This window comes from Apus apus, chromosome 5 (genome assembly GCF_020740795.1).
Source record: "Apus apus isolate bApuApu2 chromosome 5, bApuApu2.pri.cur, whole genome shotgun sequence".
Lineage (NCBI taxonomy): Eukaryota > Metazoa > Chordata > Aves > Apodiformes > Apodidae > Apus > Apus apus.
In genome coordinates this window covers 24,321,015-24,334,477 of record NC_067286.1, presented here as the reverse complement: position 1 = coordinate 24,334,477, position 13,463 = coordinate 24,321,015, and the positions used below count along the sequence as shown (strand labels likewise).

The 13,463-nt window shown below is 48.6% G+C and overlaps 3 protein-coding genes across 21 annotated transcripts in view; 1 reads left to right on the top strand and 2 right to left on the bottom strand.

Moving 5' to 3' along the window:
- Positions 1–1,672, bottom strand: part of CELF1 (CUGBP Elav-like family member 1) — a 59,373-nt gene extending 57,701 nt beyond the window's left edge. For 8 of the 17 annotated variants that reach the window (XM_051621013.1, XM_051621014.1, XM_051621010.1 and 5 more), the window contains exon 1: positions 1,545–1,672. The gene's annotated coding sequence lies outside the window, so the exon portion shown is untranslated. Of the gene's footprint in view, positions 1–124; positions 303–1,465 lie in introns of those variants that run through there. The other 9 variants (XM_051621007.1, XM_051621017.1, XM_051621019.1 and 6 more) reach the window with 4 other exon arrangements.
- A 57-nt stretch (positions 1,673–1,729) lies between these two features.
- On the top strand, positions 1,730–5,381 carry PTPMT1 (protein tyrosine phosphatase mitochondrial 1). Its single transcript, XM_051621026.1, has 4 exons — positions 1,730–1,997; positions 2,067–2,147; positions 2,449–2,640; positions 5,118–5,381. The coding sequence occupies exons 1-4, from the start codon at positions 1,827–1,829 to the stop codon at positions 5,247–5,249; spliced, it is 576 nt and encodes a 191-aa protein (XP_051476986.1). The 5' UTR covers positions 1,730–1,826; the 3' UTR covers positions 5,250–5,381.
- Positions 5,382–5,544: 163 nt separating this feature from the next.
- Positions 5,545–13,459, bottom strand: KBTBD4 (kelch repeat and BTB domain containing 4). Of its 3 annotated transcripts, XM_051620999.1 has the most exons (5): positions 13,338–13,426; positions 12,282–12,488; positions 10,379–10,999; positions 7,745–7,851; positions 5,545–7,190 (listed from the first exon to the last, which is right to left on the bottom strand). In XM_051620999.1, exons 3-5 carry the CDS (start codon positions 10,968–10,970, stop codon positions 6,330–6,332), a joined length of 1,560 nt encoding a protein of 519 aa, XP_051476959.1. In that variant the 5' UTR covers positions 10,971–10,999; positions 12,282–12,488; positions 13,338–13,426; the 3' UTR covers positions 5,545–6,329. The 3 variants fall into 3 exon arrangements, with proteins under 3 accessions (XP_051476959.1, XP_051476960.1, XP_051476958.1); XM_051621000.1 differs by lacking the exon at positions 12,282–12,488 and having other exon boundaries at positions 13,412–13,459; XM_051620998.1 differs by lacking the exon at positions 12,282–12,488 and having other exon boundaries at positions 13,338–13,453.
- Positions 13,460–13,463: the final 4 nt, after the last annotated feature.

Below are 13,463 nucleotides of genomic sequence, written 5' to 3'. Positions count from 1 at the left end.
TTTCCCAGAATAAATATCAGCAATAACTTTGAAAGTGAGGACAGGCTGCAAGAGAACAGTAAAAGAACACTGTAACGTTTCCTATCACAGCGTAAAGACCTAAGTAGTGTTTTTAAACACCTACCACAACAGTAGTATTTCCAACAAAGCTACCTCTTAAAGACTTGGGTCCAGACACAACTCTAGGAAGTACAGTATCTCACTTATGCCAAGCTCCCAAGAACATCTCTGAGGGGAAGGAAAAAAAATAATGCGATGGGTTTTTTAGGGATATGCAATGCCAAGTCAGTTCAGCAACATTTGATGAACTAATCTATAGAAATGCAACAGAGAAGATGGCTAAAGGCACCAGGAGAATATTTAGCAATGATTGTGATTGCTAGTTCAAAGGTTAAGACTAGAAGGACGGATAGACACACACACGAATAAACAAATAAATTCAAGATACTCAGTCAAAACTCTTGTAGACCCGAAGGAAAGCATATTTCAAGATGTAAATCCCCACCAAACGTTTTTCTAAATCAAGTGTGCTTCCCATAAAACACATCCAATGACTAGAGTCAAGCAGTACAATACAAAAGAGCTGGAACATCTGAAAAATGCTCCCCGACAACTTCAGGCAGAAAAGAATACCTGTGCATTAAAGGCGAAAACGTCTGGGCCACAACTCTTCAGGAATTTAAAGGAGTGAAAGCTGAACACTTTATTGTAATGCTGGCTCTCAGCTTCCCTACTCATGAATAATCCTATAAAAATCTCATGCTGTTATCAGCCTCTATTGCTTCTTCACGCTTTTATAACTCACTTTGTGTTCAGCCTCTCCCGTTTGTTTTCTTTTCCTCGTTACTTCTTCCCAGTAGCGCCCACCACTCCTTCTCACACTTGAGGCTGCAAATCCTCACCCTGCGCTGAACTCCCATTCCCTTCTCGTGCGCCCGGTACACACGACTCGCCACCCCCCACCCCCCCCCGTACACCAGCAGCTATTTCCCTAGCCCACACCAGACCCCCGCCGCACGCCACCTCCACAGGATAAGCTCCCGGGCCGCCCCGCAGCGCTCCGGCCGCCCAGCCCAGCCCAGCCCAGCCCGGGGGAGCCGCTCCCAGCCCCAGGGCCGGCCGGGCCGCCGCAGCCCCCTCACCCCCACGGCGGCGCCGCCCGGGGCTGCGCTCGCAGCCGCAGCGCCCCCTGCAGCGCCCGGCGGCGCCCCAGGCTGTCAGCGCCCGGAGCAGATACGACAACCGGCAGCCTCCGGTTCCGGGCCCCGGAGGAGGCTCCCGGCCGCCGCTCCCGGGGCGGCGCGGGCAGGGCGGCGGCTCCCCCGCGGGCCCAGCCCCTCCGCGCCGCGGGGGGAAGGGGCGGGCGGGTGCGAGGCGGCCGTTGCACGGGCTGCTGCCGCGGCCCGGCGCGGGTGGCCCTCCCGCCGGGAGCCCAGGGGAGCAGGGGGAAGAGGAGAGCCGTTACCCGCGCGAGGAGGATCGTGCTTCCCGCTCCGCGCCGTCCCTGCCCGGCCCGGGCTCCGCCTGGCGGCCGCCGCCCTCACCTGCCCCCGGGGATCCACCCGCGCCCCGCTCGCCTCCCTGCGCCGCCTCAGGCCGGCTCCGCAAGATGGCGGCGCTTCCGGGAGAGACCACGGCGGCCCCGAGGTGGAGGGGCCGGGGCCGCGCGCCCGCCCTGCCCGGGCGGCCTTCCCCCCGCCCCGCCCCGCCCTGCCCCGCCCCGCCCCGCCCCGCCACCAGCCCGCCGGGGGCTCCCCCGTCTCCTTACGCTCAGTGCGCTCGTCCTCCGCCGCCCCGCCCCTCGGCCGGCGCGGCCCGCGGTGGGGATGGGGCTGGCGGCGGCGCTGGGCGCCGGGGCGGCGCGGCTGCTCTTCTACCCGACGCTGCTGTACACGGCGGTGCGGGCTGAGCTGCCCGCGTCCCGCCGGCCCTGGTTCCACCGCATCGACAGCGCCGTGCTGCTGGGGGCGCTGCCGCTGCGGGGACGCAGCCGCAGGGTAAGGCGGGCGCGGCGGGGCGGGCGGCGCGGCCGGGCCGGCGGGGCCTGACGGTGCCTGTGCCCGCAGCTGGTGGCGGAGGAGAACGTGCGCGCCGTGGTCACCCTGAACGAGGAGTACGAGACCCGCTTCCTCTGCTGCTCCGCCCAGGTGAGGCAGGCGCTCCCCGGGAAGGTCTCTGCCTGTCCCGGCGCAGGTGAGCCTCGAACCGCCCCTGCCGTGATCCTGGCCGCGACCGCCAAGCCCTCTGAAAGCAAAGAAGTGGCCTTCTCGTTCGTAACCCGGTTCCTAAAACTGTGCGACAGACCAGTAAAACGTGAGGGTGGCAATAAAGGGTTGGAGGTTCAGTGGGGAGAGGGGAGGGGAGCACTAACTCCCCGTACACCACTCTGCAAATACAAGAATATAAGCCCAAAAAGTTAACTGATCACACCTGCTCTCTCCCTTTCAGGAATGGGAGGCAATGGGCGTGGAGCAACTGCGTCTCAGCACTGTGGATCTAACTGGAGTGCCTGCCTTGGAAAACCTCCACAAGGGAGTTGAATTCATCCTGAAACATCGAGCCTCCGGTAACAGTGTCTATGTGCACTGCAAGGCAGGACGTTCCCGCAGTGCCACCATGGTGGCAGCATATTTAATTCAAGTAAGAAAGATTCTGTGCTAAATGGGGTTTATTTTCATACAGTGTGGATGAATGCACCCAACCTTTACAGCTTGCTTTTTCTCAAGAAGCCTGAGCATGTACAGGGGCAGTAATATTACATGATTTTACAGAGCTTGGACTGGAGACACATTTGGAGAGATACATAGCTAGGCCCTAAACTTACATAGCTGTTTTGTAGAATGTGGCCCAAATGCAAGGTAAATACACTAGTGAAACTTGATGTTTCCTGAACTGCCATCTAAGCTCTCTTTGATAATCTAGTTTATCTTTGATCCCTGATCTTTCTCTGTGACAAGGTGACCTGCTTACTGGATGAGGGAAGGGCTATGGATGTTGTCTACCTTGACTTTAGCCAGGCCTTTGACAAGGCTTCCCACAGCATTCTAGAGAAGCTGGCTGCTCGTGGCTGGGATGTGCACACACTTTGCTGCATCGTAAACTGGTTGGACGGCCGGGTCCAAAGACTTGTGCTCAATGGAGTTAAACCCAGTTGGGGCTGGTCACGAGAGGTGTTCCCCAGGGCTGTGTGCTGGGGCTGCTCCTGGTTAACATCTTTATGGATGACTTGGATGAGGGGATCGAGTGCACCCTCAGTAAGTTTGCAGGTGACACCAAGCTGGCTGGAAGTCTCAATCTGCTTGAGGGCAGGAAGGCTCTGCAGAGGGATCTGGACAGGCTTGACCGATGGGCCAAGGCCAATGGCACGAGTTTCAATAAGGCCACATGTCGGGTCCTGCACTTGGGCCACAACAACACGCAGCAGCGCTACAGGCTTAGGGAGGAGTGGCTGGAGAGCTGCCCAGAGGAAAAGGACCTGGGGGTGCTGATTGACAGCTGGATGAACATGAGCCAGCAGTGTGCCCAGGAGGCAAAGAAGGCTAACACCATCCTGACCTGCCTCAGGAATAGCGTGGCCAGCAGCACCAGGGAGGGGATCCTGCCCCTCTACTCGGAATTGGTGCAGCTGCACCTCAAGTACTGTGTGCAGTTTTGGGCACCACAGTGTAAGAAGGACATTGAGGTGCTGGAGAGGGTGCAGAGAAGGGCAACTAGTCTGTTCAGGGGTATGGAGAACTAGCCTGATGAGGAGAGGCTGAGGGAGCTGGGACTGTTCAGCCTGGAGGAGGCTGAGGGGAGACCTTATTGCTCTCCCTACCTGAGAGGAGGTTGTGGTGAGGTGGGTGTTGGCCTCTTCTCCCTGGTGACCAGCAATGGACAAGAGGAAATGGGGTCAAGTTTCACCAGGGGAGGTTCATATTGAATATTAGGAAAAATTCTTCACAGAAACAGTGGTGAGGCAATGGAACAGGTGGCCCAGGGAGGTGGTGGAGGCACTGTCCCTGGAGGTGTTAAAAAAACAGGTAGATGTGGTGTTCTGGGAGATGGTTTAGTGGTTAGGGGTTTGTAGGGTGGACAGTTGGACTTGGATGATCTTGAAGGTCTTTTCCAACCTTGATGATTTTGTGATTCTGTGATTTGCACACCTTGTGCTTGTGATAACTGTCAAGATAATGCTTCCTGGAAAGGAGAGAATGGTGAAGCTGCCATTGTAAGTAGTCTTTTAATTCATTTTTACAGCCTGCCTCTCCCAGCTTGGTTATTAGCACAGGCACTTGCAAACACCTTCTGATCTTAAAAGAAAGACAAACTGTTGTTGCAACAAAGCTTTGAAACACCCGGTCTGATACTAAGTATCTGTTGCTGGTCTGGCAGATGAGTCAGACTTCAGAAAGCTCACTAATATAGTCAGTTCTCAAGAGGTTTTGAGTGATTCTGTGGTTCTTACTTCTTTCTATGAAGGAACAGATTGAGATGGGAATAACAAATTGTTCATGAGGGTAGGTTCACTGAACAGATGAACATCCATTTTTGTTGCTCAGATTTTCTCCTTGGTTAACTGAAATGGCTTTCTAAGCTTTTCAATAAACACAGTTCAGGATCAAAAGAAGTGATTTTTGTTTTCCGAGTTCCTCCACAGACCCAACTGGGTAAGCCAGCACTAACAACAACATTGCACCTGTGGATTCTTCTGTTGGTGTTATTAAGTGGAAAAATTTCCTTCAGTGATAAGGGAACATTTTCTCACCAAGTGCTGAAGTGCAATGGGAGTACTAGTAAAGTTTAAAAAAAAAAAAAAAAACCGAACAAAAAAGCAAGCTGCACATTTGCTCTTGTCTGGTGGGACATGGGCAGGAAGCTATTGGCAACACCATGGAAACACGAGTGAGACAGAAAATTGAGGTCCCAGGCAGCAACCATCCCTCTTTAACTGAGGAACTCATTTCATGAACTTTAATTGACATTCAGGCCCCTCTAAAAGGAACATGAAGTAAAGGGAACAAGCAAAGCAACAAGTTTTCTAACAATTCTTATGGTGCCTGTAGCTGCCAGGAACGCTCCATTAACTGTTGCAGGGATGGAATAGATTTTCACTTGCAAGGTTTCTGCCTTTTCAGCTGCATCACTGGAGCCCTCAGGAAGCAATAGAGGCTATTGCCAAGATCCGTTCCCACATCCTCATTCGGCAGAAGCAAGTCCAGGTCCTGGAGACATTTCACAGGAACGTGATCGCTGGGACAACTGCATAATGTCAGTAAGAATTATCAAAATCTCATCTCGGCTGCTTTAAAAAAAACCTTACTTTTTAATGATCTACGGAAGGCTTAAGCACTGTACTTCTTGACCATAAATAAAGAAGTTTTTACATAAATTTTGATAAAGGTGAGGTTGGGCTGTTTCATTAAAGCTTTCTTTCCTTATGGTATATATCTTAATTCTCTTAGACCCCCACAGTTCTTCTCTCCCACACACAATATCAGTGGTGAGCCACACTCCAATCCATGGGAAGTTCTATAATATTTGCAGCAAAGGAAAAAAAAAAACTTTGTCTCATCAGAGACTTTATTCAGATTGTTACCCAAATGGTTACAGTGCCAACAGAGAGGTGTAGGAGGACATGATCTTAATTCTGTCTTTCACCAACACTATGTTATCATTACAGGTGGAGATTCCCTATACAGTAAAGGAAGCCAATGCTTATAAAAAGGATCTCCTTTATGCTAGAGCAGTAAGCAAGTTCCTAGTTTCTTACCACTCCTCTAGGAGAAGTGCTGAATAATGCAACCTACTGAAGGTCTTTGGGTCAGCTCTGGAATCTGTCTGCTGTAAATACTTCTGCCAGTCCCTCCTTCTGCAGTAGGGACGCTGGAATGTTTAAATGGGGACATCCCTGAAGGACAAAGTACACATCTAACTCTGTGGTAGCAACACAGTCTCCCAGGTAGTTAAAACTAGCAGTCTGGGCCAAGGAGGACATTGTCCATGTATTAAAGGATTTGTTATTGGCAGATTGGTTCCCAGATAAAAAAGCCATTTGCTGCAGTTTGGGTCTCAAACACAAGCAGCTTACCATCAAGGGATCAAAGTAATAGCATTTAGTCGATCTGAAATCTAAGATGCAGCAGTTCAACTTTAATAGTACTATGTCAAAGAACAGGCCGACAGCCAGAAAGTCTGTACTTCCTCTGCACAGGTACAGAGGATGGGGTCTTCATTGGATGTTGTGAGCTCGTGGCAATTGGGACTGGTGCCGAGGGTGGTGCGTGCCTCTGAGCTACACAGCAGAACACCGTTCCTGCCCTTCCTATCCCTGACCCTATTTTTCCTGCTTAGGCCAGGACAAACTGCAGGTTAGTGAGCAGCACTTTGATGCCACTTGTGACTGTTACAACAGAGGTGGCTGGGTTAAGTTTAAAAGTATTTGCATCACCCTTTTTATAGCGGTCGCGAAAGACGTAGATGCTGCCATTGCAGCTGGCAATTTTCCAGAGGGATGGTACTGAGCTCCAGGCATCTGGCAGGCATAGCCGGGTGAAGCTATCCAGTAGGGGATTGTAACACAGCAGGGAATCCCCCTCGGCTACAATGAACACCACATCCTTGTGTACGGCAGCATGCATGCGCCCTGCGAAAGGCAGCACGTATGGCTTCACGTGGCATTTCTCTGTGTTGGTGTCATAGCACTGAATTAGCCGAGAGGGCTTGGTGAAGAAGTCCAAGTCATTTTCTTCCCCACCCAACAGGTAAATGACACCGTTAAGGTTTACACCTGCAGCTCCAGAGACTGCCACTTCCAACTGGCTTGTCTCTGTCCAGACATTGTCTCGTACTCTGTAATATATCACAGCATTAGAGAGAGTGTCCTGTAGAGTTTTTCCCCCCAGTGAATATATTGCATCCTTGCTTGGCACGGAGACAAGGGTGTGCTGGAGCCGGTCACGGGGCAGGGGGGCACACCATTCCCAGTCTATAGTCGCATTGTTGCATTTCCACATGCGCCGTGGAATGGAACCACCAACGACATACAGGTCACTACCGTGCTTGCAGGCTGCGGTGATCTGGTGACACAGGCTGTTCTGGCCACTCACAATTATGGAGTCATCATCAGCACAATGCAGAGAGACAGCAAGTGAATGGGTACGAGACGACTCCTTTCCAATCAGGTAGATGTGAACGTTTTCTCCAATCACCTGAGAGGAAGGAGGAGTGTGTCAGCCAGCATAACTGGACCTGATTACACAAACACCAGTGACACCTAAGACCAAATTTTTCTGCTTCACAAGTCCTGCCACACCCTACAGTGTTCAGGATTCAGAGCCTCAAAGCCTTTTCAAGATACCAGTAATGTCTGACATAGCAAAACAGCAACAGACTTCACTGGAACCCAAGTGTCTGTAGTTTAGGTAAGGACTGGTTACATCACTGATGGAGTAGAATTATTATAAGGGCAATGCTAAACTCCGATTTCTGTATGGTCCCTTTGATAACTGAGCATCTGTGAAATAAGTTATTTGTGGCCCTGCACCAATCACTAGAGAAAGCAGCCTCAGGTTCAATTAAAAAAAGTTGTCAGTGGAGTTGCTGTTTATGAGGATGAAAGTATTCCTCACATAAGCACCATGAATTTCAATGGCACTTGTGCTTTGTGACTTTCAAGTCACACCTGTGAGCAGAATATCCTCCCTTGGGAAGTGTGAAACCAGCAAGCTCTACATCAACCCCAGAACACAAGGTCTTTTTATACCTTCAGACTTGATCGTAGCGTCTCTGAAAAGCCCGCGCGCTCCTCCTTGTTGAAGTTGATCCAGGTTTCTATGGCAACTGTTGGATTCTGAGAACATGGAACGCCATCTGTGGTTTGGGGACAGAAAAGCCTTTATGATACCTAGACAAAGGTGTATGTGCTTAGGAACATCCTTTTCCTGCAACACACTCCCCCCACTCCCACCACAAACCGTACTTTGTAGAGAGTTAAGAGGTACAGACGTTTATAGATTTTGGCAGGCATGATGAGCACTGCCAGCCAGAAATCAGTTTGGATAAATATCTGAAGACAGAGTTGCCAAATCTTAAGCACTTTGGATGAATTTCAACAAAGGAACCTATGTCCAAGAGAAAGAGGGTGAGAGAACTTACATGCTTTGTGATAACAAAAAATATTTTCTCATTTAAGCATTTTGACAAAAAGATTCTCTTATTTGAGATTCTCAGCACCTGCCTTTCTTTCTGGCTGGTCCTATAAACCTATCTAGCAAAAGCCATCTGCAGAAATTTTCCTTCTCTGAGCACTGTCAGACAGCTGACCTTCAAGACTGAACATCTGGTGTTGCTGCTATCCTCTTAACATTTGGAAATCCCCAATGAGCCTCTACAGCCTTCCTTAGCAGTGTGACAGCAGGGAACACGCCACAGACTGCATCAGATTTCAGTTTTGTTTCCACACATAATTGGAAGTTTTGGTTATGCCAGAAAGTATTGCATCATCATCATCGGTACATTACCTAGAATATTTTAGGCATTTACTTCCAGTTTGAAAGCCAGCCTGCTGCTGTAACACCAGCAATTATGCCTGTATTCACCGAGAGGCTTCCTTATGAAGGCTCTCTGATTTTGCAGTCTCCTCTCATGACAAACCCTGAATTCAATGATGCTAAAGGCATCAAATTCCTACACTTTCCTCTCCACTGGCAGGGAGGGGGAAAAGCATGGAACAAAAGCAGGTATTTCACCTCTGTTTAGTAGTAAAAGGGATTTACTTCAGCTGGTCATCCGATGTAGTGGCTGAATGGAAAAACTTTGATTTTGAAATGTGTCCTAGAGTGCAACAAAAGGTAATACTAATCAATGACTACCTTCATGATTTTTTTTTTTAATCCTTGCCACTAATAGCTTCCTCTGCTTAACTGTCCATTCAGTAAATAAAGATGCAGGAACTGTAAACCAGTAAGATTTCCCCTACAAGCAATGGAAACCTATTTTGGATTTTAATCCATTTCACAAGCTAAGTTTCAGCATAAATATTGAGTAATGTTATTCTATATATGGAAATAGATGATGCATGGGAAAATGTTCTCTTGAGCAATTGTTTTAATTTAGAACCACAAGCAGTAAAGGCCACAATCCTAAAAATAGTGTTACTACATGGAGTGATTGACCTCTATAGCTTCACTTTATAATTTTAGGCATTTATTTACTTTAGTGAAGACACAACTTAGTTAAAAAACTTCAGCTAGAGAGAGTTATCAAAACTACTCTTATCATAGTTTTTTTGAGCTACCAGTACATCTCAATAGGTTTTTAACTGAATTTCTTCAGATGCAACAGAACATAATTCAATATCTATAAAAATGCTCATATACATAGCATAAACTTTAAAGGCTATTTTAAGCCTTACAGATTTACCAGTATTCCAAAGAAGCCAGTCATGGTAGGTTCATTGCTGTAACAGGATATAAAACAGATGACACACAAAGCATAGCTATTTACTCATTTACAAAATTATTTAATTTAAGGCAGAAGGGGCAATTTCTCTGCTTCCAGGTCCAGTACATCTGAATGTATGAGCTGCTTCTACATTCTTGCTTCCTTTAGCAATGATATATAAATGCATGAAAATGGATTTGTCACTGCAGCATCCTGGAGTGGTTTTCAGACGCTGGCGGCACCTACTAGGGTAGCAGAGAATCTTTCAGGAATTGTTGGCAGTTTGACTCAGTTGTTGATGTGTTGACACATCCTTCACAGCCCTGAGTCACTGCCTCCATTACTGTGGAAGGCTATAACCTTTGCAAGAATGGTAATTACTGTATTACCTAAGATGTTATAATGCCTCTATTTCAGTCTGCCAAGTGCCTAGCCTAGATAATCCTAACAATTATATACAATTGTTAATAATACTAACATAGTCTAAAAATACTGTTTGTGCTCAAGCTTTCTTACAAACATTTGGTTATTGTGTTACTATGTTAAATGATTACAAACTGAAGGGGAAAAAAAAAGTGACTTTCATAAGATGTTAATTTCTGCTAAGGCTTCTCTTTGTTTTACTTTTAATACAAACAAAAATACAACAAGTTGTTGACAGTAAGCCATGTTTAAAAACCCCTAATGCTTCCGACCTGCTGACTCAGGAACTGCTGAGAATTACCAGCATCATCTATGTCCCTCTTCTATAGCTTAGGTGATTTATGTACAGTTCATAGGGTTGGTTTTTTTCCAATTAAGTTATCCAGAATATTTTGCTTTGCTTAACTAAGCCTCTGAACAGACAGTGATTATGAAAGCTTGGATCTTTCCACCTATTTTGCTCAATCCCTGATACACTCTCTGAAAGTCTCCTTCTACATCCACATCCTGGCTAGTCTCAGCAACTCCTTACCTGTAAGGATGTCTGTCAGTAGGCGAAGAGGCAGGTGTAGGAACTCCTCCGTGTCTTGCAGTTGAGACAAATGTGACTTTGCACAGTGCTTGGCAGCTGTGTAGAGCTCCATGTCACTGTGTTGATCTGCCAACCACATGACCTGCAGACAGTTCCTAACCTGCACCGTACGGGCCAGGAAACGAGAGCACTCTTCAAAAAGGGCAGTGAGCTGGTACATGTCTGCCACTTCATAGGTTTCCTGCAACTCCTCTGCCCTCAGCTTTACAGTCCCATGGTAAATATAGTCCACAAGGAGCTGAAAAACACTCTCGCTAACATCCTGCAGCTCAATCACCCGGTTGTGGGCCTCCTTTAGGTTGGAAGTGAACATGGAACGAAAGAAGCAGCTCTGAGCTGAGAGGACCAAACGGTGCAGCTGGAATTCTTTGCCTTCCACTGATATTGTAACATCAGCAAAGAGCTCATCCTCCAAGCACAATTTCATAATACCCTGGGCCACACGGCCTGAGTGGGAGCGGTCGGTGAAGGTGTAGTTCACAAAGTAGTTCTCTTCTGTGGAGGAGCCTCCAGTCTCTTCTGATGAGTCCATGGTGCTGCACAGATCAGACCTCCAGCAATCTGTAAAATCACAATAATTAGATGGCTTTCTCTCTCCAACTAACAAGATGATGCAGTACTTGAGGGTACAGGGAAAAATCAGACACATTGGTAAGAGGCCAGCATATTTTAGACCGAATATAAATAGTGCTGCCAGAAACTTCTGCTTGAGCTTCAGAATCTCAAACAACAAATGAGAAGCTGGCATAATTAAAATTACAATATATACCCAACTTCCAGCACAGTGAGCATTACCTCCCAGCAGGAGTGGGAGATGTGCATATCTTTTCACCACTCATTTCACTGACACAAAGAAATGCAGCAGCAGTTATTCAAGTGGAAAGTCCAGCAGCCGCCCTAGGAAACTCTTGAAGCCAAAAGAATGTGGCAGCACCAGAGCTGGGCTAGATGTAAAAAAGATTACAGTACCACACTAACAAAGAGCACAGACAGCAGTTCATATAATAAGGAGGAGATAATTACCATCTAAAATCAAGATGATGAGTCTGTGCAGTGGAAACAAGTAAGGTGAACTTGTTTTCACCAAAAAGATGCACGAGAAGTCGGCCAGACATAACCACCAGTCCTCCAAGCTAATCAAATGAGGTAACTGATGGTTACACTCCAGTTTGTTAATGTGCCAGACACCTTCAGCATGCAAAATAACCTGTTAGATGTTGCTAGCCACTGAATTCCAACTGCTAAAGAGAACTCAGCTTAAAAGATAGCACCTCTTAGGAGGTACCTGACATTGTTTGCAGAGGTCCACACAGTTAGTGGGTTGAAAATGCTTCTGAACCAGAGAAGGACTGCTGTAGAAAAGAGCTCCTTTTAAACATGGCTCTTGACAGCATTAGGAGCAAAGAGATGCCTGTCTACATTAACTTAACACTTATTTTTACACCTCAACTATTAGCCATGGTGACTGTTATAATAAATTTCTTCAATTAATGCTGAAGATGATTTCCAGTACAATGTGTCCCAAAGACCGAATTTTTCTCCAGGAGACTTATACTTTTTCTTACATGATTTATTTTTTCAAACATGCATTTTCTTACAGTAGCTCTGTTTGATACAGGAGGGCTCCTAAGTCCTTTGTGCAAGTTCCGTTTGCAAGAAGTTTTGTCTACTCTGCTAATTGGCTGGACAAGTCTGTCCCATCCCTCATTATGACCTTCCTTAATTGTACCTTTGGTGTGATTTTACAATCGTTCTGTCTGAAAAGTTACTATACATTAGTCTGCAAGAAACTGAGTAACTGCAATTAGCACAGAACACATCAGTACTACTTTTCCAGCCTTACCAAGTACAAGCCTAATCCTGCAAACTGGTTCCCACTTCAGTTAAAGCTCTTGATCCTGACAGCCAAGGTGCCCAGAAGCTGCAGCCTAGAATGCCGAAGCAACCATGCAGAACACCAGGAGAGCTGGGGCTGTTCAGCCTGGAGAAGAGAAGGCTCCAGGGAGACCTTATAGCAGCCTTCCAGTACCTGAAGGGGCCTACAGGAAAGCTGGAGAGAGACTTTTTACAAGGGCTTGTAGTGGTAGAACATGGGGTAATAGTTTTAAATTCAAAGAGGATAGATTTATATTAGATCTTAGGAAAAAATTCTTTCCTGTGAGAGTGGTGAGACACTGGCACAGGTTGCCCAGAGAAGCCTTGTTCCTTGGACTGTTCAAGGCCAGGGTGGATGGGGCTTTGAGCAACCTGGTCTACTGGGAGGCATCCCTGCCCATGCAGGGGGGTTGGAACTGGATGATCTTCGAGGTCCCTTCCAACCCCCAACCCAAACCACTCTATGATTCTATGATACGGATGGCTGAAACACTCTGCCCTCTTGGCTCAGCAGAACCAGCCGTCCCCACCCCCCTGCACAATTCCAAGAGGACTGGTACCAAGTCACAAAGTAAATGCCAGCAGCAAGTAAGGCTGACATAAGTCTCCCATCCTTCCTTCTAAACACGAAGTTCCCCTTTGTGTCTATAGCAGCTCCACTGTAAAGAAAGAGAGGTGCACAAACTGCAAAGCGTCCCGTAAAGCAACACCTTACAGCCCAAGTTTGGCACTGCTGAAGCAAGGACCTGCCGTGCGCCAGCCCACAGGGCACCAACACCCGGCGCAGCTACGAGACGCCACGGCAGCGCCCGCACCCAACAGCCGCTGCGGGCTGCGCGGCGCGGGGGCACGGGACGCGGCCCGCGGGGAGGCGGAGGCCGCACCCAGGCTCTGAAAGCCGCGGGAGCGTCACCTCGCCCCGCAGAGCCCGGGGCGCGGCCGCGCTGCTCCCGCCGCCCCCCCCCCCAGCACCGTGGCTGCCCCGTCCCCGCTCCGCGTCCCCGCACGGCCGCACCACACCCACCTGCGGCGCCTCCCTTCATGCCGCCGCCCCGGAGCCTCCCGCCGCCGCCCCGGCTGCTCCTCCCAGCCCCTCACCCTGCGCCAGGCCCCGCCAGGCACTCGCCGCTTCCGGCCGCCGACCGGGAAG

Bases quoted from the DNA above. Each gene is read 5' to 3' on its own strand.
- KBTBD4 (XM_051620998.1), bottom strand. The intron at 7,852-10,378 runs GTAAGGAGTTGC...CCCAAACCACAG, and splicing joins ACTGACAGACATCCTTACAG to ATGGCGTTCCATGTTCTCAG. The intron at 7,191-7,744 runs GTATAAAAAGAC...CCTTCCTCTCAG, and splicing joins CGCTACGATCAAGTCTGAAG to GTGATTGGAGAAAACGTTCA.
- PTPMT1 (XM_051621026.1), top strand. From the start codon at position 1,827: ATGGGGCTGGCGGCGGCGCTGGGCGCCGGGGCGGCGCGGCTGCTCTTC. The intron at 1,998-2,066 runs GTAAGGCGGGCG...CTGTGCCCGCAG, and splicing joins TGCGGGGACGCAGCCGCAGG to CTGGTGGCGGAGGAGAACGT. The intron at 2,148-2,448 runs GTGAGGCAGGCG...TCTCCCTTTCAG, and splicing joins TCCTCTGCTGCTCCGCCCAG to GAATGGGAGGCAATGGGCGT.